General features: G+C 36.0%; 1 protein-coding gene across 2 annotated transcripts in view; it reads right to left on the bottom strand.

Annotated features, from left to right (window-relative positions):
- The window catches only part of KCNT2 (potassium sodium-activated channel subfamily T member 2), a 123,372-nt gene that overhangs the window by 35,945 nt on the left and 60,067 nt on the right, over positions 1-27,360 (bottom strand). For both annotated transcript variants that reach the window (XM_088524392.1, XM_088524393.1), the window contains exons 10-14: positions 18,247-18,427; positions 15,871-16,035; positions 14,228-14,364; positions 10,643-10,706; positions 3,478-3,586 (exon numbers count right to left, since the gene is read on the bottom strand). In XM_088524392.1, the coding sequence (XP_088380518.1) occupies positions 3,478-3,586; positions 10,643-10,706; positions 14,228-14,364; positions 15,871-16,035; positions 18,247-18,427 (656 nt within the window). The remainder of the gene's footprint in view (positions 1-3,477; positions 3,587-10,642; positions 10,707-14,227; positions 14,365-15,870; positions 16,036-18,246; positions 18,428-27,360) is intronic.

Raw genomic sequence — 27,360 nt, 5'->3', positions numbered from 1 at the left:
CCTATCCATTAGCCTATTTTTATCTGTAATTGGTTATATTAATCATCGCATGCATCCATTCAGTAATCATTTCAGTGAATCTGGACAATGCTCCTTTCCACTAAAGTATTATAGTTTTTATGTCAGATTTCACCAGTCTAAGTCATTGGGGTATTTAGAATAAATCAACAATGATGAAATATGTCCCCAGTTCCTGGAACTGTTTGCATGTCATTTCTAAATATTCAAGGTAAAAGTGATTCATATATTCATACTAGAAAATGAATAGATGTTATAATTAAAATTTAGAAAATATGCAATTTTCTTCAGAATCTGTACTACACGAACAGATACTGCTAACATGTAGATAATTTTCACTTTTCATGTTTGTCCTTAAATGCACAGCCAGTTGGATGCATTAAGAGTAGAGGGCCTTTTGTAGCCTACTGTGTTTGAAAGAAAAGCAAAAAGAATAAGGAAACCACCAGCAACTGCCTGTGAAGGAAATTGAGTATCACTGGAAGAATAGTCAGGCGTGTCAGGGCATTCGTGTATAGGAAATTACTCAGGAGTAAGCATAATATTTCAGCTCAAGACACAAGACTGTTAGCAATGGTGATTGTTTTCTGATCCATCTGAGAGTTGTTGTTTTAGTGACTGTATATTTATAGTGTTTTCATACTCATTTGCAAAGTAATTTGCTGGGGCAAACCTTTATGACGTGTGCTTTTCTGACTCCATTGCAGTGTCATATCCAAGCACAAAGAACTAGCGCCACTGCATTAATGTAAGTTATCATTTTAAATAAAGGGAATTAGATTTTAATGTAAGAAGTAATAACAGGGGCGAAGAGAAAACAGGATGCAGGGGTGTGTCTTTGGCTTCCTGTGTTCTGGAGTGAAATAAATTATAACAAGTACTTTTCCAATATACTGTTTTGAAAGTCTAAGACTGAATAGCATCCTGGAGATTTTTATCGGAATGCTGCAGTAAGGGACTATATTTGAGGACTGTCTCATGCAATCTGGGCAATTGGTCAACCTGTTATTAAAACACTATAACATAATCGGCTGAGAAATTGGGTTTACAGTGTTAGACATTTTCAATGCAGGGAAAGTTAAACTTTTGTTATGAAAACTTCCTCAATATTTTTTCCCCCTTAAATTCAGAAACTTTATTTTTGGCAGTTACAGCATTGAAACCTGCACATAAAAAAAATGAAGAAATTTTACTACTGAGGATTTCAGGTTCATAAAAATGCAAAATATTGGTTCAGTAAACCTTCAGAAGAGAAGAGTCATTTTTTAAATGAAAATCAAATTTAAAAGAAGGCTTTTGCATTAAGGCAGTAGTAAAGCAGTCTTGAATAATAAGAATAGCACTTAGAAAAATATTGCATATGTTTATAACAGATTTTCTTTAGAAGGACTCTGGGCAGAACTATAGTTTGCAGCCTCCACTGGGTGCATATCTCAGAATGAAGCAGACTTGGACTAGGTTAGTAACCAAAATAGACCTCTCTTAAGAAAGCAAATGTTCTGATGATTCAGACTAGTGGCCTGACTATCCGCAGCAGGTAAGCATCCAATGATGCTGTTTATATAGTAGCTAACCTGACCAATTTTAAAATTTAATTTAAATTTTCCTGTGTTTTGTACCAGTAAGACTAATTAATTTTGTTCAAAAGCCTGTAATTCTCTGGTCTTAACTGTTGTGCAGTGGCACTATATTAAAGGAAACAATACTGCTTCACACAAAGCATGTGGAAAGGGATCACCCTAAGCGGCTCAAAAATTATTTTGGGATATAAGATGTTGTAAAAATATTTAACACTACAATACTACGCTTCTGTATTTAATATTGGAGGAGGCTAATGAAGCTCAGAATACATAATGTCTGCTCAAACCCTGAAGACCCTAGCTGAAGACAGTCAGATAGTAGTTTGGTTAAGCTCAGTGGAAGGAAGATTACAAAAAGATTTTGTTGTTGTTGTTTTGGGGTGTATTTTGTTTTGTGTTTTATTATGTGGTCCAAATTCTCAAATTGAGAATGAGAACAGATATAATCTGAGATACAGATATAATCTGAGAACAGAGGTATAATCAAAATACGTCTTTTTAGCAAGTCTAGTTATGTATAAGCTCCTGCAGAGATAAGACCTTAAGAATAACGGAGTTGTATTAATAAGACAATTAGGAATGACAATTTACCACAGTTACGGATCAGGAAGTGTTGCCATAGCTAAAGAGAAGAGATTGTGTTGGTGCTTTTTGTTTTAAAGGAGGAGAGGAAAAAAAAATGATAATACTTGTCACAGTATGAGTCTTATTCCCTGCTATTCCGAATCATAGTTTAAAATTACGCTTTTATGACTTTGGGACTGTTATTGATGCTTTTTGCCTTCTTTTCAATCTATTGATAAATCCAGTAGTCTTTAAAATTACAGCTTTAACTGCTGCTCTGGAATTGCTCTGCAGTGAAATTTGCTTTTTCATCACATTCTGAGATGATGAAGGAGACTAATATTTCTCCATTGAGTTTTCTGAATTTTGCATGAATCAGCAATCTTTTATTCTCAAAATATACTTCAAGAAAGCTGATTTTTCAAGTTATGATTGAAACAGAAAGCTTTGCTTCTACTTACAGAGATATTTTTTCAAAGAAGGATAAAATATGTTGTTCTTAGGAAAATGTTTGCATGTTTTCACACAAAAGCAGGTATGTGTGTATTTGTATGAGCATATAAATGTGTGTGCGTATAGGGGTGTGTTTGCATCTGTGTGTGTGTGTATGTATATAAATATAAACGTGTGTGTGGTTACCCACCACATACTGCCAAAAAAAAAACCAAAAATGGTGTGCCAAATTAAAGCTAGTAACCTGTTCTTATGCGGTTTGGGTTTCTTAACAATTTTCTGCTTTTTACTCTTAGTTTCTAAGATACTCATTTTACTGGATTTAGAACTAAATGATATTTTTCTTTCAAATACATTTGAAAGTAAATAATTTTTTTAACCATTTAGGGAAAAAAAAAAACCACTGGAATGAGCCTATTTTTTCAGTTAATTGTATAGATGACATTGGGCCTTTTCTCACCTGTTCTCTCCATATGGCTCTTGGTAATAGTAAGATTCAAACAATAGAAATGGTTTAAAGATATGGATTTGGCAACCTGATCTTGATATAGCACCTGCCTCTCTAATTATACAGTAAAAATGTGCTATATATGAAACAATTCTATATAATGTGCTATAAAACACAACATGTTAATACAGTAATCCTTTAAATGCTTATGAATAAGATGTTAATACAAAGCATGACATTTTACTATTGTTATGATAGGTACATTGCATGGTCCTTTACAATATTTTGCTCTTTTTAAAGACTGTTTTTAAGTGGTAAATATCTCTAGGGAATCTGACTTTGTTTACGTATTTATAAAAACAAATGACCAAAAATATCAGCAAGTTCTTTAAATGGCTGAAATATGATACTTACCTGCAAACTTGATATGAAATTTGTTCTCAGGTTTCAATATTTGGACATACAAAGGACAATTTGGAGCAAAGTCTTTAACTGCCCAAGCTCTTAAAATAGTTTGATGATCCTAAAATGAAATAAAGAGTAGGAGGTGATGTCAGTGAAATACAGTACAATGCAGTAGCACCCTGCATTGGCCACGGCAGGGAACCAGCTGGGAGCAGCTCTCCTGGAAGGACCTGGGCGTCTGGGCAGACAGGAGAGCGTGGGCCTGCCCCATGCCCCAGGAGCAAGGGCAGCCAACCGCATCCCAGGCAGGAGCACAGCCCAGAGAGGGAGGGAAGGGATTGTCCCTCTCTGCTCTGCACAAGTTAGACTGCATTTTGATACTGGAGTTTTCACCCCTCTGTACAGGAAAGACATGGACAATTTGGAGTGAGTTCAACAAAAGGCCTCCAAGATGATTGCGGGCTGGAGCACTTGTCCACAGTGCTACGTGGTAGGAGACAAAGGACAAGGGATGTAGGTGGAAATAAGGTTGAGCCTGGATATAAGGAGCCTTTTCCCCATTAGGATAGTCAAGCACTGACACAAGGTTGCCCAGGAAGGCTGTGCTGCAGCTTTCCAAGACCTGACTGGATAAAGCCCTACAGAAAACTGGTTGAGCCCACAGCTGACCCTGCTTTGGGAAGGGTTGTTGGACTGAAGACCTCCTAAGCTGTCTTCCTACCTGTAGTATACTATGAGCCTGTTTGTTGGAATGAGGAAGAGAGGGTTTGTTTCCAGAAATCTTCTGCATGTGGGATATTTTGTTTCTATTATCCTTTTACAAGTATCAGCAATAGCTTAATTCGAGAGGGCTGACATTTGGTTGGGGAAAATGTGTGTGAAAGCTCTTAGATAGTAATGATGACCCACACATAATTAATTCTGATGGATATATTAGAAAAGGTGCTTAGAAAAGGCTCCACATTTGAGTAATGTAGAATGAAGATATCAGGTTTAAATGTTAAGTTAGTGATAAGTCTCACAAATTATCAGCTAAACACCACAAATCAAAATATCAGCTAAAGACCAAAAATTGAAATAGAACTGCATTTTTGTGAAGCTAGCGCATATTCATAACTGATGGCAGAATTTAGCCACCTACTGGCCACTGGATTTTAAGTTTTTGTGCTTATTACTATATGTCAAATGAGAGTTAAATATAGGTAGTTGCTATCCCATGAAAGTATTTGATAATATATTGGATTCCATGAAATATGGTTCACTTCAACATAGTAACCATAGTTTTTATTTATTTCAGAAATAAAAAGGAATAATTGAGAACTCCACATAGGAAACAATATTTGGTTTGAAATGCCTTGCCTAGTCATGAAATTGGTGCTATTAAAAGATAAAATATAAAGAGTGATTCATTATGTTTGCAGCATCAGCAATAAGGAAAGCTTTCAGACTCATGAACACAAGGGAAAATCTCTGCCTGGAACAGTGCGTAATTGACATTTTCAAACTATAATATTTTAATGTCAATTGAGATGGTACTAAGTAGCTCTTCTGCTAGAAATACTGGAATTAGAAGAAGACCTTTTGATTATGTTAAAACAGATAAGTTTATGTTTTATCTTATTAACACTTTTATGAACGATTATATGTATAGACTGTTGGCCATCCAGGGGATTTGAGAACTTGCTTTAAGCTTTCCTCTTTTGCAGTCACTTTTTCAACCCCTTTTCTTCCGCATATGACTTCTTATGACCCTGTCTTTTTTTTTTTTTTTTTTTTTTTGGCATTTGGGCTTCTTGGTGTTTTGTCTGAAGGGAATGAAATCTCAGCTTGCTTTACAAGTAGCAAGTGGATGGGTAATGGGGTGATATAGCACTGATATGAGCAAGAAGCTGGAGGCAGATTTAGGGCAGATGTGAAAAATCTGTGTCACTACAGACAGGTTATCTGCCCTTTTTATGCAAATAGTATCAAGGAAACAGAATCTTGAGCGTCATTTGTAGTAATAATGTTACTTCATTACATAGGGTTTGACATAGCTGGTTTCCTCTCTGTCCTTTCCATAGCAGCCAGGCACAGACCTTGTTGTTGATTTGTAAAGGAGATGAGAAAGAACGACTTCTTGAATGACTACTTCATTGATGGCTGTTGAGACTTAATAAAGTCTGGGAGAATTGTATTTTTCATTCCTGAATGCTACATCCATGAGTTAAGATTGAATTTGCTGTGATAAACCAAAATTATACCAGCAAATTAAGTTCAATCCTTTTAGTTTGCCTTTTTTTTTCCCAGTTTATTCAGATATTTTCTGTGAATTTTTAAAAATAATTTTCTCTTGAAAGCGTAACTGTCCAAAGACAGTATTTCTTCCCTGGGAGTATTTTTTAAATAAGAATAAAGAATGCTTAATAAAATAAATCCTCCATATGTGAAACAGGTGTCTGTCCTGCTTAGCATAGCAGATGAGCAGCTTACATCTTGGTCTGAGATGTCAAAAAGATATTTGATAAAATAAAATTTGGCAAAGCGTTGTCTTGACAAGAAAGAGAAAATGCACGGTAGGAGATTGTAAAAAGCTGGCAGATTCTTGGTCTGACAATTTTTATGAAGTAGCTGCCTGTCACCTGGTGTTGTGCTTTCTTTGAGCTATAGTTGAGAATCATGGATGAGAAGTAACAGACTCTGGTGCTTACATGTATTAAGAGCAAAAGGGCAGGCAATGAACGGCCAGTGGTAGCTGTGGCAAATGAGGAGATCCTCTTCTGAGGACTGCAGGTGGGGAGAGAAAAGCCCTCATGGACTTTGAAAAATCCCATAAGAGCTGCTCTGGACAGGGATCTCCTAAATGTGTCTTTTATTTTAGCAACTGTCAGATGTAGGACAGGATCCAAGGTATCCCTAACACCTCATCAGTCTCCCAGGCAAAGCAGGTTGAAAAATCAGTTGCAGTTATATTGACAGATACTGAGATGGGCTCAAAATTGAACTTCCTTTAGCTCAGTGACAAACAGTAACTTATATTAAAATATTCCTTAGTAGTGAATAGAAGAAGTTTCTATTTCATTTCAAAGCTCTAGAGGGCGGTAAGATGAAACAAAAAGCAGAGACAAAAATCTGCCCTATTATATAAAGTATAAATTATGGCATGTGAAATGGGTATCTGAACAACAACAAAAAGCAAGAGGAACACAAACCACATTGACCCTCAGAGCCTAATCTCACTGTTGCAATTCAGATTCCTGATTTATGCTGTTTGCTTTGGAGCCACAGAATAAACGATGTCTCTGAATCTTAAACATTCTAGGAGTGCTGAGCTGCCAGGCCGGTGACAGGCTTGAGAGCCGAGCCGTGACCAGCGCGAGCAGGGGGCTGCAGCGGGGGCTGAGTCTGGAAGCCCCGGGGCGCCTGGCTCTGGGGAGCCCCCGTGGGACCAGGTCCTTTTTGAAGGAACTTTTTAATCTCTCAACCCTCAAGGTGAGCTGGCCTTCTTTAGACATTTTTGAAACTGATAGGCTTTCTTGGACTCATTCCAGTTCTCATTAGCTGGTATTTCCCAGCAAACATCTCTTGTTTGGAAAAATCCTAACTTATTCAAACAGTGGCATTTGCTGAAGTTGTAGCAAATACTTGACTTCGATAAATGTGTAACATAGGTCTAAGATAATAGCTTCTTTTGAACTATAAGCACCATTTGGTCATATTCTTGCTCTTTTATGTTTTCTTATCATTTCTTTTTGCCATTTCTCTGAGAAATACTGTTTATTGACAGATGGCATATAATGTGGAAGGGACAGAATAAGGGACAGAGTTTAGACATGCATAATCAGTTCCTGCTTGCACTTGGCAAAGTGAAAGTCTGAATTTAAGAGATCAAAATAGTTACTTTTTGCTTTACATGAGTAGCTGGAAAAGATGGAGAATCACCATGGGGGGAGAGGACTTTTTTTCATTCTATATAAACTTGGGTAAGAAAACTTTCTGAAAGGTTAAAGAGAATGAAGGCACAACTCTTTATAAAGAGTGATGGTTGATTTCAGTGGCAGAAATTGATTTCTGCAGCACAGCAGGCTGTGAAAATAATATTATTTGCTTTATAGCAGATTGTTGAGGTCTGTATTGCGAAAAGGGGAAGTGTAGGTGTATGCAGTGCTGCCAAGACAAGGGCCTTCCCCGTAAGGCGTGATTGTAGGGGATGAAAGTTCTTAAAATGTACAGAATTCAAGTAAAGAGGAAAAGAAAAGCTTGGTTCATGATATTTATTCTATCTAAGAAACCATCTGCTAACTGCTGCCACATTATGACTAGTCACCCAAAAGGGCATTTTGCCCAAGCAGAAGTGGGATCATCTCTTCAGTAAGAACTTCGATTTTGGATGTCTGGATGTAGGGATAACTGAATGTTGATAATGATCTGTATTGGAATAGATGGGCCAAAATGTGCCAGGTCCCGTTTTACTATTCCTTGGGGCACCCTGGCTAAGAGGACAGAAAGGCTGCATGGAGCTGGCTGTAACTTGGAAACCAAAAACGAATAGGATTAGCCAGAATGGATGGAAGACACTTGGAGCCCACTGGCTGCCCTGTGGAAAAGCTTAGCAGGGCTGAAAATTGCCCTTTCTTGGTGTATCCTTTGGAGGGGTTATGAGCAGAGCGGAGATGCACAGCTTACATCTAAGTGATGCCTGTGTCAGTGCAGATGTCCTTACAGCTGTGGAAAGGTCCAGAGTACAGGAATGGCTGTGATTCACGTCCTCTGGTTGTTTGGGATTTCTCATTTCTGAACTGCTTTATAACTGTCCAGTATTCTGTGAAACAAGATATTTTAAGCTGAATCAGAATCAGCTGCTTCTGAGCTAATTTAAGCAAGGTGATTTAGTTTTTTCTTCAGTGCCATAAAGTAACCAGTATTTTCACAGGTATTTGCAGGAATTACTATCTATTCTTATGTATAAGTACCCTAGTACCTCTTTCACTTCCAAATAGTACATTCTGAGTACTTGCCTTACTTCACATTTTCTCTAGGACTATTTGCTGCATTCAGTGGGTCTCACTTCTGTTTTCAAGAGTCTAGTGCTGATTAATCAAATTCAATGCCATTAGTTCAAGAAAAGTTGGAATATCATAACAGGAGCACAGATTTATTTCTCGAGACAGTTCAATGGCTTTATGCAAGTGAAGTGTTTAGCCGAGGATCTTTAGGTTTGAAACAAAATACTTTTTAGAGTACTGTGATATTGTACCAAAAAAGTAGAGTATTCTACCAAAAGTAAAGTATTCTACCAAAAAACTTTTAATAAAGTTCATAGAATCATAGAATGCTTAAGGTTGGAAGGGACCTCTAGAGGTCATCTAGTCCAACCCCCCTGCACACACAGGGTCACCCAGAGCACGTGGCACAGGACTGCGTCCAAGCAGGTTTGGAAGATCTCCAGGGAAGGAGACTCCACAACCTCTCTGGGCAGCCTGTTCCAGTGCTCTTGTCACCCTCACTGTTAAGAAATTTTTCCTTCAGTTTCTGTGGAAGTTTTCTTCTAGAAGCTCATTTTTCTACAAAGGGTATATTATTTTTCTTTTTGCTAACTACAGCTTTTGTTGGTGCTTCTGTCATTTTTTTTTTCCTGATCAGCTGTATGTGTAGGTATGGTAGTAAGTAGGTTTTGAGGGCAGAAGAAGTACTTGTGACGAGTTATATATAAGAAACTTTGCATATATTGGATGCAAAGTCTTTATTTCTCATGTTTACTCACTCCCAATTTTAACATTTAGAAAACTAATCACCATTCCTTATAATCTAGAAGTAGAACAGGAGACTGTGAAAGAGAATATTAACAGATGCAAATCAGACTAAAATTGTCTATATAGACACATTTCTTCATTTCCACATATTACTATCTTAACTTTTTTATAATTGAGGTAAACTAATTTGAAAACACAACTTTGACCTTGTCAAGCAATTTACAAACAATCTAATTTAATTCTGTGGATCCTTAAGCCTATCTTGGTCACCTTGCTCTGCAGTTCAAGATTGAACTGAACAGAGACAGGTTGTGTGCAATACTCTACCTTGTGAATCATGGTGGAAAAGATGAAACTGAGATCATAAACGCTTCTTCCTCAGTGTTTTTTTTTTTTTTTCCCCTGGTTATTTGCAATCAATAGGTAATTCACTAATTTAATAAGTTCTAGTTCATACTAAAATACTTTTATTCTTTTATCACAGATATGCTGCCTATTTGTATCACTAGTCTTTCTGGATAGTAACAACTCTGACAGCAAATAACTATTAGCATGAACATCATTTAAAAAATCTTCATGTTTTTCACATCTATTATTAACAAATGTGAAAAATACTAAGTTATTCTTAAAGGTATTGGTGGTTTGATATTAGTCACTAAATGATTTATAAAGTTGTATTCAATTTTTACTTTGTTCACAATAAGCATTTGCTAGTTTAAAGCTTTTGAATGGAAATACCAGCCAGATGGTATATTTCTTTTCTGCTTTATTAAATATAACTCTCTAAATTAGACACTAAGAGCAAACTGCAATTAGTCCAGATAATATGAATAAAATTACTATTTTTGATTGAGTGCTACTCTTAGGAGTGATTAATAACCAAGTGTCAACAAATCTGTACAGCATCAGGATAATGCTTTTATATTTAAATACAATATACAGAAATGATACCTAAATGTTAAAATGGATATTCTGCTACTCTATGGAAAAAAAAAAGAAAGAGAGAGAGAGAGAATGCATGGAAATGTATTACTCAGCAAGTGAACTGTGTTTTTAAAGAGTACTGTAGTAGAAAATCATATACATTTTTAGGCTTTTAAAAATCTTTTCTCAACATATGACTAACATATACCATAAAATTGTAGCTTCATTGGTAGAGTTCATATATCTTAGTTTCTAAGAAAGCAGTAGTAGATACATCATGTGAAATGAGACATTCAATCTAATTTCCTGAATTTGTGAAAACCTGGCCTTAACAAATCCAATAGAAACCTTTCCAATAACTTAATTGAGAGCAGTTCATCCCACTCATGCAAAATCTCTGTTTAAAACAGCTAATTTTAATCTTACATGCACAGAAGTCTCAGGCTAGGGAGGGAATATGGCTGGTAACAGTATAAACCGCATGTATACTCGTTCTTATTTATTTCTGCAAAACTTACAGCTGCTGTCCTGTCCACCTCGCAGCGACTACTCAGAATGAAACAAGCTTCAGCATCATCCATTCTAGAATGGGGAAGAGAAAAACCTGTTATTTGCAAACAAAATATTTCTGTGGACTTGTGTTTCACAGTTCATAATCCTATATATGCTTAGAAATTGAATACTGAGAAAGCTTATTCTATCTATCTGTTTTCATCCACCATCTGAATGTCAGCAGCAGTTGTCTTGTGTAGAAAATTCACAGCTCGTCATTGCTTCTTGACGAGATTCTACCAAACTAACTTCTGATGTCAGTGGAAGTTGTGCCAAAATAAGAACATCAGTGTGGCCTCTGCACATTTACTCTGCAAAATATTTATTTGCCATGAGTTGAAAAGTGGAGAAGTAGCAGCACTCTGCTGCTCACTCACTGTGTCTTACTGTGTAAGGGTACCATAATGAGGAGTTATTAATGGTAAGAATGAATATGAGAAGGCAGGTAACAGCCATAACACCAAATTGCCTTGTCCAGTGCTAGTGGAATGATGGGTAGATACACAGTGGAATGTGTTAGGGATGGATAACAAGTGACTTTGCATGCCTGTGTTGAACAAATTGTTTTCTGTCTGCAGTCCTTTGAGAACTTCTAATGTGTGATTATTCTACAGTAGGTGAAACAGGTCATGTAATAAGAGTTTGAAGTGGAAGCAGAGGTGAAAAACAAACTGACTGAAGGTCTCATGACCTCATTATTGTTGCAGTCTTGCCTCAGTTTGTAATATCCTCTCCCAGTGCATCCCATACCAATTACTGGTGTCGGGAAGTATAGAAAGTCACCTGGTCAACTGCTTATGAAAACTGGAGTTTCTGGGCAAAGGGAAACAGGATGATCGGGATGGAGTTCCTGGAAAGGGGAACAAGGGGAAAGAAACTAAGAAGTTTGGGGAAGAAGCTTCTGTATCATTAATAACTCCTAACTGTCGTACCTTTACACAGTAAGCAGCCCTTAACAGCTTGAAGATAAGGGAAGCTTGAGAAGACTGCAAGTGACATGGAGGAGCAACGAGGATAGAGAAGTAGTTTTAGAGTTTTGGTGAGGAAGGAATCACAGGAGGTTGTATAAGTAGTTTCGGCCAAGCACAGGAGCAAAAGTGAGAAGGCAAGGGCTTTAATAATGTTGTATGGAAGAAAATTCAGTGACATTAGCAAGGGAACAGATTTTGATGAGAGCTGGTGAGGAAACTGGGATCAACAGTATATTTGAATGGTTTCATAAGTAAATGAGGCTTATGAGACCATAGTCATTCTTTTCCTTTTTTGAAGTGTTTTTTCTTGAATCATTTCAGCCACAGATGACAAGGATAGCAGCCTGAGATTAACAATCTATAAATGTTGTGAACGTCAACAACAGAAATGCTAATAGCATCTCTATTGAACACAGTTATTAGAACCCAGAGACTCTCTATGAGAGAACAGTGTTATTGATGTCCTATTATTTGGGAAAGTTTTTTTTCTTTTTCTTTTTTTGGCAATTACACTGTTTTTATATGCCAGAAAATCTGAATTTGAGACAAAAACCCAATAGTTCCACTGCTAGAGGATGTTAGAAATTAAAGGGACATTGTAAACTGAGGGGAATATGTGAGAGGATAAAGTATAAAGAAAGAGTGGATGTTAACAGTATGAAGATTTGTGACAGGGTTGAGAGGAGAAAGGAAGAATATAAGGAAAGAGGTAAAAAAAAATATTTGAGTTCATGACAGAACATGGAAGAAAGATGAAGGGAAAGAAATCAAGCATTACTTGTGTTACTCTCTAGTGCTGGTCATTTAGAAGCATTTTATTCAGTTACTATGTTATTTCAAATGTTCAAGATGGAACAAAGGTTGCAGTCTGGCTGATCAACAATGTCAGCATCAGTGTGGTATCACAAGACAAAGTTTACTCTGTTTATTAAACCTGAATACACAAATACTGTTCACAAAAGATCACAAAGTGAGGCTCTCAAAAAGTAGGAAACAAGAATGAATATAATAATCTGTAAAGTCAAATTGTGTTCTAGGGCATATAAAGTGAAATACAATTCTTAATTTTCTGGTCGTTTGCTAACAATGCAGTCAGCCCACTTTCGGTCTTCCTTTGCTTTTTCAGTGCAACCTTTCTCATGTTATTTTGACATTGCAATTAATGTATAATACATGTATAAATTATGATAATGAGATGCTTTTTTTGTTACTAATCATTATTTTATTTATTAGAAGAGTTTACTGTGTGCCTTATCTTCTCAGTACATTATGTTCTCATTAAAAGAAAAATAGCAAACAGCTTAGATATGGGGTTATATTTCATATTAAATATTCTATTAAATTCCCACTATGCTTTTTCACTCAGGAGAGGTTAAAAATTATTCTATGACAGGTACATTCAATTACGTGTTCTGCAGGAAAAAGCACATTTCCACAGTTGACTAGCTCTAGGTTATTATAAGTGAAATTCATGATTATCTTTAGGGAACAGCATAATTTTTCTTCTCCTAGTGTGTAGAACAAATGCCAACTAAATCCCACCATGGGAAGGATCTCTTAAAATCAACCCTCTCACAACGTTCTTTTTAAATCTTTTTTTTAAAAAAAAAAAACTTAATTCTGATAAAAGCTTGATCAAAATTTCAATTTTTAAACAGATACAAAAGTAGCTCTATTTACAGTAGCAGAAATTTGAAAAAATACTGCTCAGTGGGCTCCTCAGATTGATTTTATTGCTGGAACAATTCTGCTGGGAAGGCTGACTGCCATAAATTCTCAGGCAAGTATTGCCTTAATTTTAAATATCTTTATTAGTGCAGAGAGAGAAGTTCTTATGAAGAACAGTGCAGGTTACCTAAATCAGTTATTTGCTAAGAATCATCTTTATCTCTTTGGAGAGTTTGAAGAGATGATCCTCCTACGTGAATTCTACTGTTAATTCCTTCCCACCTTCCAGCGATTGAGCACTGGATTTTTGGTGTTTTGCGTTTTTTTGTTTTGTTTTGAGGAAATATGCTTGACTGATTTGTTTTCATTAGTGTTATTGGATAATAACTGACAGAGTAGATTTTCTAGAAGTATATGGTAAGAGAAAGGTCTTGCATGGTGGTGTGATGGAGTAGCTGCTTGCAATTATCAGTCTGGACTGGATAAGGAAATAAGAATGTGAGATGAGTTAAAAGGGAAGTCATTACTTTGATTAATTTTTTTCCCTTCAGTTCAGACCTTTGTCACATTTGCTCAAGAAGAAGAAATAAATTTTAGCATTTCTGGCAGTTTTGTAATCTTCCGTACTGTTTTTGGAGGAATTGTTTTGTTTATATGCACTCTTGTTTTAACACCTTTTAAAAACTGAGACAGAAAAGACAGTGAAGACAAACTTGGTCAAAATAAGTAGCTTACAGATATTTATCTCTTTCATCAGTTTTCATAGATAAGGAAAAACAGATTACATAAGAGATCTCTGCTTTCTTAAGTGCACATGCTTTCCTTCTAACAAAGCTCGTGTTGCCTGTCAAACTTAGTAAACAGTATGATGTGAAACAAGTAAAAAATAAGTATTAGTCAATATTTGCCTACTTTGCTCTCAACAGGTCTTGATCTTTTAGTGCTGAGCCTTGCAGATAGATAACTCTTTGGGACCACATTGGGATTTGTAACACCCTTCGGACCTGAGCATCCATCTCAGTAGGACACAAAATAACGACATAATAGTCCTGTCAAAAACATAAGGGGGAATAGGCATGTTATTATTTATATTACCATCTGTTGTTGCTAGAGGATAAGACAACAGAGGCTCAGAATGTCAGAAACATCTGTGATAATTCTCAAATTTCATTGACATAGAAGGGTTTAAAATACTGAATTCTTCTTTAATGAAAATCATTGAAGACCTGTACAGCACTTACAAAAGTCCATTCTAGCTGGAAAGTGTAAGAAACTTTCCCCAATCCAAGCAGAAGCCTCTTCCCCACCTTTAGTACCTGCTCATTTTTTTAACCTCTGTGTTAACAGGCATATCCAAACCCTATTTCCTGTGGTACAGTCTTTATGCAGAAAAAGTAATATTGTTCTAAGATATACGTATATGTATGTGTGAAAAAGAGACACGTGGGAGGTTTAGGGAAGAAAAGGATCAAGCACTTAGGAAAGGCTCAACCGAGGCTTTCCTCACTACCCATGGAGATTTTCAGAAAACAGTGTCTTGAATCTAGTGCCTCATCTGTGTGTGCCCTCCAGCCTCCCATTCTGCAAGGCGACTGACTGTAAAGGAAATGTATCTACAGCTCTTTTAAGTTATATTAGTAATATTAGGACTTTTTTCCTTTGTCTCCAGTGTAATATAGGGGCTGACTTATTATTTGCGCTAGTTACTAAATTTTGGACTTCAGTTTCTGTATACTTCTAATAATTTTTTTGTGCATTTGCTTATACCTCTTACGAGCTTATTAATTTAGTGTATATTTGGGACTTTGCAAACTGCTGCTCAGTCACTTGAGTATTTTGTTTTGTGATTTCATATGCTACTTAAAGAATTAAGATACCATAGGTAGCTGAGGAAAAGATTCAGAAATAGAAGATGTATTAAAAGAAGTGGTCTATAGCAAAGATGATAATATTGAATCCAAATTGCTATTTAATATAAATAAGTCTTATATGATCAGATCCAAATATGGACCCACTCATATGACATCATCTTGCACTGAGAGTGTTAGGGAATACATACACTGTGGAAATATTCTATGACATCCTTGTCTATAAATGACGTCTTTATCATTTAATGTACATCTGTTTTTTTAACTGCAAAGGATATAATCTTCATAACATGGGAGAAAACAAAACAAAATGTCCAAACCAAAAGATTCTTTAACTTGTGAAGGAGTTCTGGATGCAGTCCCAAAAATACTTTGAGCAGTTTTCATTTATTTTCTATTTTGAGATAGAAAAAAAGGAAGCTACATGGAAAAACTTGCTTCTAAAAGCACTAATATAATTCAACAAAACAGTGATTCCTTCTGCTTAATCCATTTATCTCAATTTAAAATGAATGTATCCATACTGTATCTCTCATCCTTATTGCAATTATAGAGTCCCAATCCAGTCAGCTGTTCCCAAATGCAGTTTTACAAATTAAAAGCCATTTCAAAAGGCTGTCTGCAAAGTACTGGTGTTTAACTCTTTTTTTTTTAATTTTTTTTTCCTTTTTTTCATTGTAAAAATACCTGCAGTCTTGGGTGAGCATAGAATTCATTTAAGAAATCCATAAGTAAGTCAATCTTCAGAGAGCTGACACACAGCACGACATGTTTTTCCGTCTGAGCTCTGTGTCGGCTGTAATTGCCACCAGACTTTTGCCTCTCCATCCACAAATATGCCAGCTGTTCAAACTGCAATAGATGTCAAATGTCAGTGAATTATAGACAAGCAGATGTGCAGTATAACTGGATCATGACTGAACAATGTCACTTTTTTCCATTTATTTTATATTTAGCTCTTGAATGTCTTATCGGGAGCACTTTCTTCCTGAGGTGGTCTTTGTATAAAAAATGCTATTGAGATGAATGATAGGAAGGCTGACAAACTTAGCACTGTGGCCAGTCTCTAGCACTCAGAAATAATGGAAAGGGGGACATTAAAGTATGAGATGATACTGAATTGTAGATTTTAGAAACAGAATAAAAGTTGTGCCTTATTTACATCCTGTTATTTCACATTTCTGCGCTCTTTTTTCCATTGCCATTTGGCCTAAACACTGCTATATACTCAGGTCACTGTAAGCATACATACTGTGATAAAGGTGCCGTCTTATTTACAGTCTGGGCAATGACTTTATTCACAGATTTTATAATATTCTGAAGGTGACAATATCTGTATATTACCACCAAATCTGTACATACTCTCTTACCTGTTTTACAAACATGGATGCCACTTAAATACATGGCAGCTCTTAATAGAGCTATTTTATCTTTGCCAGCTGAACAGCATATGCAGGTGCACAGTGCAATCTGCCTAGTGCTCTTACGACTGGGAAATCTACTGTGCAGTATGTTGGGAAATATGAATCAGAATTGCTAAGCATGTAAGAGCACTGCTTTAGTAGACTGAGCTCTTCAGGCAAAGGAGAATATTTAAACAATCTGTACTAATAATAAAACATGTAAATATCATTTCAAAGTTCCTTGGAAGTTGTATACAGTTAATATTGAGCTCACTATAACTATGTCTGTGTGATAGCTGTTTTCCTCATCCCAATTCGAATGATAGAGAGACTGAATCATGACTAATAACTGGTTTCATATCTTAGCAGGACAAAAGCGCAGGAGAGACTGCCTCCCACATTCTATGTGGAGCACTATATGAAGCCCCTTTATTGGTACAAGACTATAAAATAGCTAATCCTAGTTAATTGGCGTAGAAAGGCAGTAAATCGCAGGTCGTTAACTGGTATTGCAGAGATCTTTGATCACCATAGGATCAGGTGCCTGAAGTGTGAATTAGATTTACTTGAAAGTTGAAATTCCTATTTCTTGGGAAGGTTAAGGAATTTTCAAATTTCTTAAAACACATTTTATTTTTCACCGGAATATATATTTTACCAAATTTCCACTTCACTGAGTGGGTATATAATTGTGTATATGTTCGTGTACACAAATGTTAAATATTCAGATTATAATTAGAATGTTCAAATAATTTCAAGGCTTTCTGTTCTGCACTCACAGAGAACTTCAGGTCACTGTCAAAGAGGCAGAGTTCGGAAACCACTGCCATGTGAGCCACGTTGGAGCTCTACACTCCAGCAGGACTGCTGGAATAGCTGTGTGCAATAATGCACACATCTCCCTCCCACAGCTCCTCTTTTTGGCAGGAGGTCTGGGTCATGTGTGATCGTTGAGCAGAGGACAGTGAACGTCTTGGCAGGGCTGCCCCAGGATTTCTGTTAGCCAAAAATGAGACAGATGTTTGCTGCAAGTGTAGTGAAACTGATCCTGATTCCATGAAATAGTTAGGATTTGGACAAACCCGCCTTTTCCCCTTGAATCTGTTAGAAGTTTCAAACCTATGTAGTAGTTACAGGTTCCTGCATTGTCAGCTGTGTGTGTATGTAGCGGCACACACATCTGTGAAGACGATCTGCTTGAGTTGCAAATTTAATAAGAGCTTTTCAAGCTAACATTGGACTGTAAGAACAAAAGAGGAAGCAGAGAGAACCAAGATTAGAAACAGGGACAGCTTGGGGAGGAAATGCTACACTCATACAGAAAGTGATGGCTACTGTTTGTTTTGAAATCAGTCAATAACAAAACTAAATCTTAGGACAAAGAGAAAGGCTCTGTAGTACATGATAGAAACCGGTACCTTTCATCAGCACTTTAAAACTATTGCCTGTGCTCTTTTTTTTTTTTTTTTAAGTGTAATTCTAAGATACTATGGTACAGACAGAGGGAAAGAGGGGAAAAAAGAATATTTCATTTTTCTGCTTAAATAATAAAATGTAATCCCTTTCAACATATATATGCCATAACAACAATAACAGTCAATTATTTCAATTATTATTTCATTTTTAAATAGTTCTAAAGAGAAAAATAATCCACATTTACCTGTATGGGCAACACCACAAGAGCAACACAGATCATAATGACAACAAGCAGCTTTGAAGGCCATATCTTGGGTGTAACATCCCCAAAGCCCACAGTGGAAAATGTCACTATGCAGAAATAAAGGGAGTCAAAGAGAGTCAACTTGTTTCCTGCTCGTTCCAGATGCTGAATTCCACAAATACTATGTAGAAAAGAATGAATAAAGACATAAAGAATAAAAACTGTACTTAGGGTCAATTCTAGTCTGATGATTGTTATGTGTGCAGAGAATTCTAGAATGCATTTTTCAGTTAGCATTTCTTTCAAAGAAGGCATCAGTATTAAACCACAAGTGTTATTAGTGTAATTTTCAAACACAACTTATGATTTTAAAAAATCATTTTTTTTCATTATTTCAGTAAGACAGTCACAACTATGTTGCTAGGTTTTGCTTAGTGGTTGTTGTGAGTTGAGGTGGTATGTAGAACACCATGGATTGATGCAATATCTTCTGAACCAGAACAAAACAGATGGCATATAGCTGCAACCATTCAGATTTTTTTAAAATCTTTTTTTAGAGAGTTTGCTTGGTGTGACCAAAAAACTGTACATAATATTTTCCGTAAAGCTGCCAGCAGAATTGTTTTAGATTAATTGAGCTTTTAAGCTATATGAGGAAAAATTTTCAGTGCATAAACCATCCTAAATTAGTGGTTCTGTTTTCCGTGGAGTTAGGGGAATGACAATCAGAGAAGTAACTGATAAACAATACTGTATTTCTTAGTAAGTATTCTAGAATATACCAAAGATGATTTCTTTATAAATGCATCCAGATGGTAGTAGTCATTAATATCAACCATGGTAAGATTTTTGCTTTGCCAGGGGGACCCTGTGTTTATAACAGCTTTAGCAGTTGTTCTCCTGTTCTCTATTCTGATCTCCAAAAATAATTTAGCAGTGGGCAGTGCCATTTCCATAACATATGTATCCGATTCCCAGTTTCCTTTTCACAGTTCTAGCATTTGTAGTTTTCACACATCTCAAAATATTCTAAAATGGTTTTTTGCTGTTGTTTGCATAAGTTTCAGCCTTCAGTCAGAACTGATACTTCTATATTCCTACCCCATTTGTCCCACATTTTTTCACTGGAGTTGTAACTTAGATCTTCTATAATGTCACTATGTTCCCAGCTTTTCATTTAACTTTTTTTTTTTTTAATGCTAGTTATATTTTTGGCTTTGAAAATTTTAACAGAGGGACTATTTGGAAGTATGTCAATGAATAACACTTTCTATTAATACCAGCCATGGATGCTTTTCAGCTAGCTCCATTTCCAGTGTTAATTTGGAAGAACAGAGAGTATATTGCAGGAATATACATATTCCTAGTATGCCTATTTTAATATTATTCCTATAAATTATATGGAATCTTAAAAAGCAAACTATGGTAGATTTCAATTTCTTGGTTGTTACTATTCCAGATCACCCTGGTCCATTTAACTTTCAGGAGGTGAAGCCTCAAGGGTCAGCGAAGCAGTAATTAGAGAGAGACAGTGATGTGGCTGTCCCACATAACCCGACCACTACAGCACTCGCTAGTTGTATTAAATGTCTGTAGGTAGGTTTGTGCTGAAATATAATGGCTGACCCTGGCAAAGGTAGAAATGCATTTTCCCTGTTGGTGGTGCCTATGAAATTGCCTGGTGTTTGTATAGGCAAAAGGGTTAGTTTTACCATTTATGCTTCCATCAACTGATGTGATGACTAAAATGGAAGAACTCTACAACTTTTTATTTTCCTCATGTTACTAAATATTAAGCATTATTTTTAAAAGATGCATAGATGCTGCATGTACCAACACAAGTATCACATGTTCTTGTTCTGCTTTCTCTTATTTCCTGACATAACTATGTACAATGTAACACATAAACTTTGGGCTGTTTTGCTCTTTTATGTTAATATTTGGACTAACAAGAAGATCAAACAACACCTAATTAAAAGATAGGGCCTAATTCAGCACCTTTATTAATTTTAGTTTTCTGTAATTCCAACAAGGCTGTCATTTCCTAGTGGATTTAAGTAAGCAGTGGCAACAAAACTAGTTTTATGGAGAAGATATTTAGTATTACTTTTTTTTTTTTTTTAGAAAAAGGTCTACTTAAGACAACACAGATCTCAGCAAATTTGTTACAAATGCGTGGAGAACAGAAGTGTGATTTTAAACACTCCGCAGCACATGAACTGAAAATAAAAAGTACGTAGTGTAATCTCTGAGGATTAGTCATGTTTAGTTAGGTATCATTTGAACTTTTGAGAGGTCAGTCTTTGTTTACAAGAAGTTTCTTGCTAATTCCCGTAATCTGTGTTTACTTAAATATCACACATGCCAAAACTAACGACAATTTTGTAAAGAGTCAACTCTCCAAATGCAGTACAAAAGCTAAAATACAAAATAATTTAATACACAGAAGGATAGATTGCTACATATTTACCATGCTACTACTACCCACAGCCTTCCCCTAACCACTTAATTGACCTTTCAGATGTCTTGAAAAAATAAACAGCTAAAATGGAAATAATAATGCTCTGTTCAGACACATTTATCCTGCTTTCCCCTGGGAAGATACAGCCCTCAGAATGGAACCTCAGAGTTTTGGATGGTCTGACCAGACTGCATGATGTACTGTACTTCAGTAGGACATTAGGCAACGCCATAGACTTAGAAAAATATTTTCATCCTGAAAATTTTTCAACCTTACAGATTCAGTTTATAAATAGTGGCCTATTCTAATAACTCTGTATTACTGTCCCCTGCATCACACACAAAAAAAATCCCACAGTTCTTTTGTGGAAATTATAAAAATTGTAGGTGACAATTATCCAAAATATTTGAAAATTGGAATGTTCCTAGAGAGTTGTTAAGTCAGTCACCTGGGCAGTTTAAAATTCAGGGGAATATGGAAACAAGTAATTGAGTATTTTTATCTTATTTTAAAGCTAGTTTTGTCTTATTTCTGAGCATCCTACTATTACTGGAGTAAAGAGGAAAATTAAATCAGATTTTTATAATACTGTGATGGCATAGAATGGAATTGGCACAAAAAACAATCTGAATTAGAATTCAGAGATATTGTATATTAACTCTCCTTATTTATAAGCAATTTTATATTAGCTTGTATTTTCATTTATCTGCATTAGATAACAACTGTGTCTCTTTGGATTTTAACTTTGAGTTTCAAGTGGCATGATTATTTCTGTAGTGTTTTAAGCAGCTAGTTGCTAGGACTATCTAATGCAAATTTGGAAATCAAGAAGGATGAATTTTATCAACTTCAGTGAGATTTTGTGGTACTCAATTCATTAGATACTACAGAAGTTCTATTTTCAGTGTACTCAGCTGAAACTCAGAAATACAGTCGTTCTGTAGCCCATATTGGGTAAATGTTCCCATTTAAACTACTAATTTCTTATGCCTTAAAGTCATGGAAGCCTTCATAAATTTGAATGTAGAACAATGCTGTTAGACCAAATTAATAATTTAATTGCACTGCCAATTAGTGTTTATGCTCTTTTAAAATAATCTGATGATTGTGTCATAGACAAGATGTCTTTTTTTTTCCTTTACGAGAAAAACTGAAACTGTTGATAGATCGACAACTTTAATAGATGTTTATGGGTAGAGTTCAGTGTAGTTTTAAAACAAAAGATTAACTTTCTAGGAAATACATGAGATGTACCTTGTCACTGTGGTTGCTGGAATTATCTGCTTAAGGACATGAAGATTTGGAAGGGATCATCTAGGATGTTTAAAAAAATTTCCTGAATTTTACAGCAAAATAAAATGTGGCTATAGAACTGTTCCAACTTCAGTGTCACTCTAGAAGGCATATAATATTTCTTAGAACCCTGAAAAATACATAGGGGTTTTGCCTGATATCGGCAAAAGGTGTTTGTTGCTTGCCCAAGATGTTAATGTTAACCGTAACGCATTAACAGTGCAGCCATAATTCCCTAAATAAATGCAACATTAGAAGTAATGCTAGATCTGGAGATTGCCTTGCTCTGTACAGAGGCACGTAGCTTTTCTGAAATACCGAAAGTAGTTTCTGTGGGCTGTTTGGTTTTTTTTGTGGGACTGATGTAGAGACAGATGCAATTTTTGCCCTGTATTTTAAAATTAGACGTTAGGGGAAAATCAATTCTCAGTGTTTGTAGACCCAGTATCCAGAGAACCATTAAATGCTGGATTGATACTTCACAAAAACCCGTGTTGAATGCTGATGTAATTGTAATTGGAGCGATACTAAAGTGACTTTTTTCATTCACTGTGTCAGGCACATATAGAAATACTGTATGTAGGCTTCTGAATGATTAAACATGTCCTTTGAACTTTACTGAGCATTTTCCTATGAGATGTGACTGAGCTTTGCAGTTCGCTCCTACAAACTGAAGGTGTTGCTAACCAGCTTACACATGGTCTAGTAAGCTAATAACTTCTCTGAACCTTTTATGTAAATAAAGAAGGTGGCAAACCAAAGAATAAGGTGAGGAATATAGAATCTACAACAAATAAATGAATAAATGTGAGCGTAAGAAAATACTCTGCTAGCATGCTGTTTAGAACCCTGAAAGCTCAAATTTTAAGCTGCTGAAAACCAACTGGTTCCATTTTTTCCAAGCTTTGTGATGATTTCATGAGTCTTACAAAAACTATTTTTCTAAGTATTTATTTTCTGAAAAGCAATTTTCCATAAACATTAAAATAGAAAACAAAATCAACTAGTTTAATAGATGTGCAATTTCTGAAATGTTAAAATGACAGAATATGGTGAAATAGATCTCGTATAATGTAACAATTTTAGAAAATACAATGAAAAGTCTCCATCTGGACTGTGATTTCATATAGGTAGGTTTTAAAGCTGTAGGAATAACTGAATTAAAGAGCCTAAAAATGGGTCCTTTTGTATAAAAGCATTGAGGGAGAAATGCTGACTGGAAAGATGATGTAGCTTGTTAAATTGACTTTTGTCTGTAGGGAAATATACTTGTTGTTCTTCATTGGTAACAAGTGATCCTGTGAGTGCAGTAGAACATTCTGAAATACATTCAGAGTTAGCATTGACTGGACAAAAAATGATATTACTGGACATTGTGGTTTCCTAATTTTTAAGGAGAAAATCAGTGACTTGAGAAGTCTCTCAGATTTTTTTTGCAGTTCTCTAATGCTCCTACATCAGAGAGCCAAATGCAAATCTTCCTATTTTTCCAGACTATTTCCTTTCCAGAGATCAGCAGATAACAACATTATGTCTTGCCTTTTTTGACTTTTTTTTTTTTTTTTAATGGAATCACTGTGGTGGACAGAAAGGCTCCGGTTACTTCCTCAGACTTTGAATCAAGCCCTCAGCTGAGATAAGGTTACAGAAATCTTTGTAGCTCTCCCACCTTGTTATAAACCATGTCAAAATGATCAATTTTTTGCCAGCTCAGCGAGTCACCTTTTTCTGTTTCAGATCTATCTTTATCAAAAATTACTGTTTCCTCTCCATAATCTCTAATACAATCATTTTCCTTCCCAATGAATTACATGCAGCAAATGGTTACAGAAGTTGAACTTAAAAACTTTTACTATCTAGCCATGTGACTTCCAGCAGCTGCAGAACAGCTTGGTAAGCAAAACAGGGTATTATGAAATGATGAGCTCAATGTAAATATTTGCTGAAGCTGAGTGAGAACATATCCCTGCTGCTGCATTTTGTGAAATGAGAAGTAGGGCTGCAGTGAACAACTCCGTTTTGGGATGGAAGTATCATCCCACTGGGCAGATTTCAGCCCAGTGAAAGCCTATTTTTATTTCCATAAAAAGATTGTGCACTTTATTCATTGGATCCAAAGAACTATCTGTATTTCCCTATGCTTTCTGTCTGCTCCAGAATGTTGATGTTTTGATGTGGAGTTTGGTATTCCAAACGCAATGTTCCATTGCCCCTTCATCTAAGAGCCAGCTGGAGCCTGAGGTCTTTCTCACACAAACAATTAGTAGCTACTCAGGAAATAGAAATATGCAGACTGTACAAAAAAATGTATTTCCAAAACTTTCTGCTACTGTTCCACTATCACTATACTGTTAAATTATGTAATTGACAGATTTTAAACACACTAAGCTTGGATTTTAATTATCAAATTAGTTTATAAAATCTTATTTCATGAAAGCTTGACTTGGAGAAGTCAATGGTTATAAAGAAATTGAAAATCATTCTTTTAAAACCCTTGAGATCAAAAATCAGGTTATATTCACTAAGGAAACACTACTTTTTATTGTTTGCTTCTTTTTGAAGGAACTAATAATTATTGGTTGAATTACCACCTGAGATATGAAATATCCAATTTTATGCTCATCCTCTATGACTGTGAATACAAAATCACATTGTCCGCTTCTTAGAAAAGTTTAAATAGGTAAGAAATAATGTAGGGTGCGTTTCCACCTCTTCTCTTGACTTTGAATCCTTAAAAATGCATTGCTTTAGCGCAGTGGGGGGTTAATAATGGTGAGTAGAGCACGGTCCAGCCTCGTTGGAAGACTGTGACCTGTGAACGTTCCATGCTTTTTTTCCATCATTTGATCTTTTTGTTACAATAAAAAAATCGTAACATAAAGTAATTTTAATTATTTTTAACTCTTCTACTGATAGGAGTAGCAAGTGTTTAGCAAAAGAATAAGGAAGAGCATAGAATGATCCTCCCCTGGGGATCATTCTTTCTGTCCGTATTAATAATAATTCATCATACAAACCTTAATAATAGCTCAGTTGTGCTCCAAGAGCAGCCCTTCTCTGATGGAGGGTGAATCAACACTGTTTCCATCCTAGCCTAGGTACTTCAATCTCATCACAAACATGGATTTGTTATAAACAATCCTGCAGTTCCTGTCCTTTAGTATCCTCTCAAACGTTTGCATGTATTATGCACCAAATCCACCTGTGGTAAGAGCATTTTCATACCTATGAAGCCAAGGATGATCATTAATACAGGCTGGAAGTGGTCTAAAATGTGCAGTCGATTCACAGCAGATACCACTTGTATCTACCTTACCTACAGGCATAAGAAGTGCAGCCCAATCAGAAAACTCACAGGTAAAACTTGGCTTTCCAGCCTGAATTGCTATAAAGTATACACTGTATTCTAGAGTTAAACCCCAGCTCTGTCAGAAGTAAATTTTAACTTCTGCCTGTGGAAGTAACTGATTCCTGTTTGCCTTATTTATAATCTCTCAGTCTCTTCACAATCTGTTTGCTATTGCAGCCAATCCTCACTGTCTGCATTAAGCTCATCTGTTAGCCAGAAATTTTCTTTCTCATTTGTTTTCATCACACTTTCACTTTTTTCATCAGTAAAAGGCCCGCTCAATATAATAACGATAATGTTCATGTGGTACTACACATGGAGGGCCAGGATTGATCTCAGAAGCTGACTTTCCTCGGAGGCTCTCTAGAAGCAGATGAGCTTCCAAATTCTACCCTCCTCATTGCACCTCCCTCTTGTCTAAGGACAAGTCCAGCTTGTAGAGAGAGAATTTCATACAGCCATAATTCTGTTATTGCTTGCACTGATAAAAAAAAAGAAACAGAATTTGTGATTCTTCGTTTCCTTTCCCTTCGTTTCCTTTGTGGTTTATAACTGAAGCAAAAAAAGCTACTCATGGAGTATCATTTATTAGAAAGAGCTTTTTGTATGTCTCCGAGTTTATGAAATTGTTCATTGGATACTCAAAATGGAGAAAAGTACTTCTTAAGAAAAGCAGTAGAATATGCATTTGGAAGACTAAAGGGTGAATAAATGAAGCATAGAAACTGATGAGAAAAATCTGTTTCTCGTGACAGCTGCTTGCTGTGCTTTATATAATCTTTCTGGGAACAAAGGAGAGAGGTTTGCAGATGGATAGGAAGAGGCGATAGATGGAAGAGGACAGACTTTTATGAACATTTTTAGAACAGAGAATGAAGGGCACTATGAAATACTGCAATTATGTGGGAACACAGAGATATAGATGTACTGTGCTCCTATTGCACAATGTTTATGCTCACACCTAGGAGTTAATTCTATATGTGAATTAATATATATAGATCAGTGAATGCAAAAACTTTATATCCCTCATGAGAATGTAATCTCTGCTCAGTTTAGAATTTTGTTATTGCGCTTTTTTTTTTTTTTTTTACTTTTGAAGTAGGTGTGCACAACTGCTACTAGTATCTTGAATAAATAATAATCGAAAACATCATTGAAAATATTATTTTCGTATACTACATTGCATAGTATTTAATTCATAAGTCATGCAATTCTCTGAGGTTTAGCAAACTTACAAGTTTATTTACATGTCAGAGGTTAGATGGATATGTCATTTTTGGCATTGCTGGATACTGGGCAAACGCTTCTGTGAGGAGTGGGGTGCAGGTAATGGGAAATTCTCCATTGTTGTTTTTCCTTCTGGAAAACTTCAGGCTTAGAAAGCATGTTTAAGACAAATGACTGTAATCAGGTGACATGAGGACAATGGTATACATTCCTTGTACCCCAAGTTGTACACCCCATGTGTACCCCATGTCCTTGATGGTCTTTCCTCTGTTATCATTATGCCTCATGAGCCTTTCCTTTCAATATTTTTGTTGCTCTTATCTGCACAAATATGGCGTCATTTAAACTTCTTTCATAGGCACAGGTATTGTCAGCATTGTTACCTCTGCCAATGAGGTCAACTGCTGTAGAGAAGAGAATAAAGGCCACTAGTTACTGTCAAAGCTGTAGCCTCCTTGCCAACATCAATAACAGCACTGCTTTATTTCTGTGATTTCTCTCAGCTCCTATCAGCTCATTCCAGTCTTGGGTTATTGTCCTCTTCTTCCTCACTTCTGTGGAGAACTCCTGAGATTGTGAAGGGCAGTGGCGAAGGCTGGAGTGATTAATAAATGCTCAGATGTCTGCTCTCTGAAGGATGGCGGAGAAGACACTAACCAGTAATTGTGCAGATATATTAAATGGGTGTCTGTATGGGCAGTATAAAGAAAATTACACTGCACTGTAACTTTATATATACATATTTTAATAATGGTATGGTACACTTACACCTATTTATTTCATA

This window comes from Tinamus guttatus, unplaced genomic scaffold, assembly GCF_059628265.1.
Source record: "Tinamus guttatus ecotype Peru unplaced genomic scaffold, ASM5962826v1 Tinamus_guttatus_pri_ptg000211l, whole genome shotgun sequence".
Lineage (NCBI taxonomy): Eukaryota > Metazoa > Chordata > Aves > Tinamiformes > Tinamidae > Tinamus > Tinamus guttatus.
This window is presented reverse-complemented; position numbering and strand designations above follow the sequence as displayed.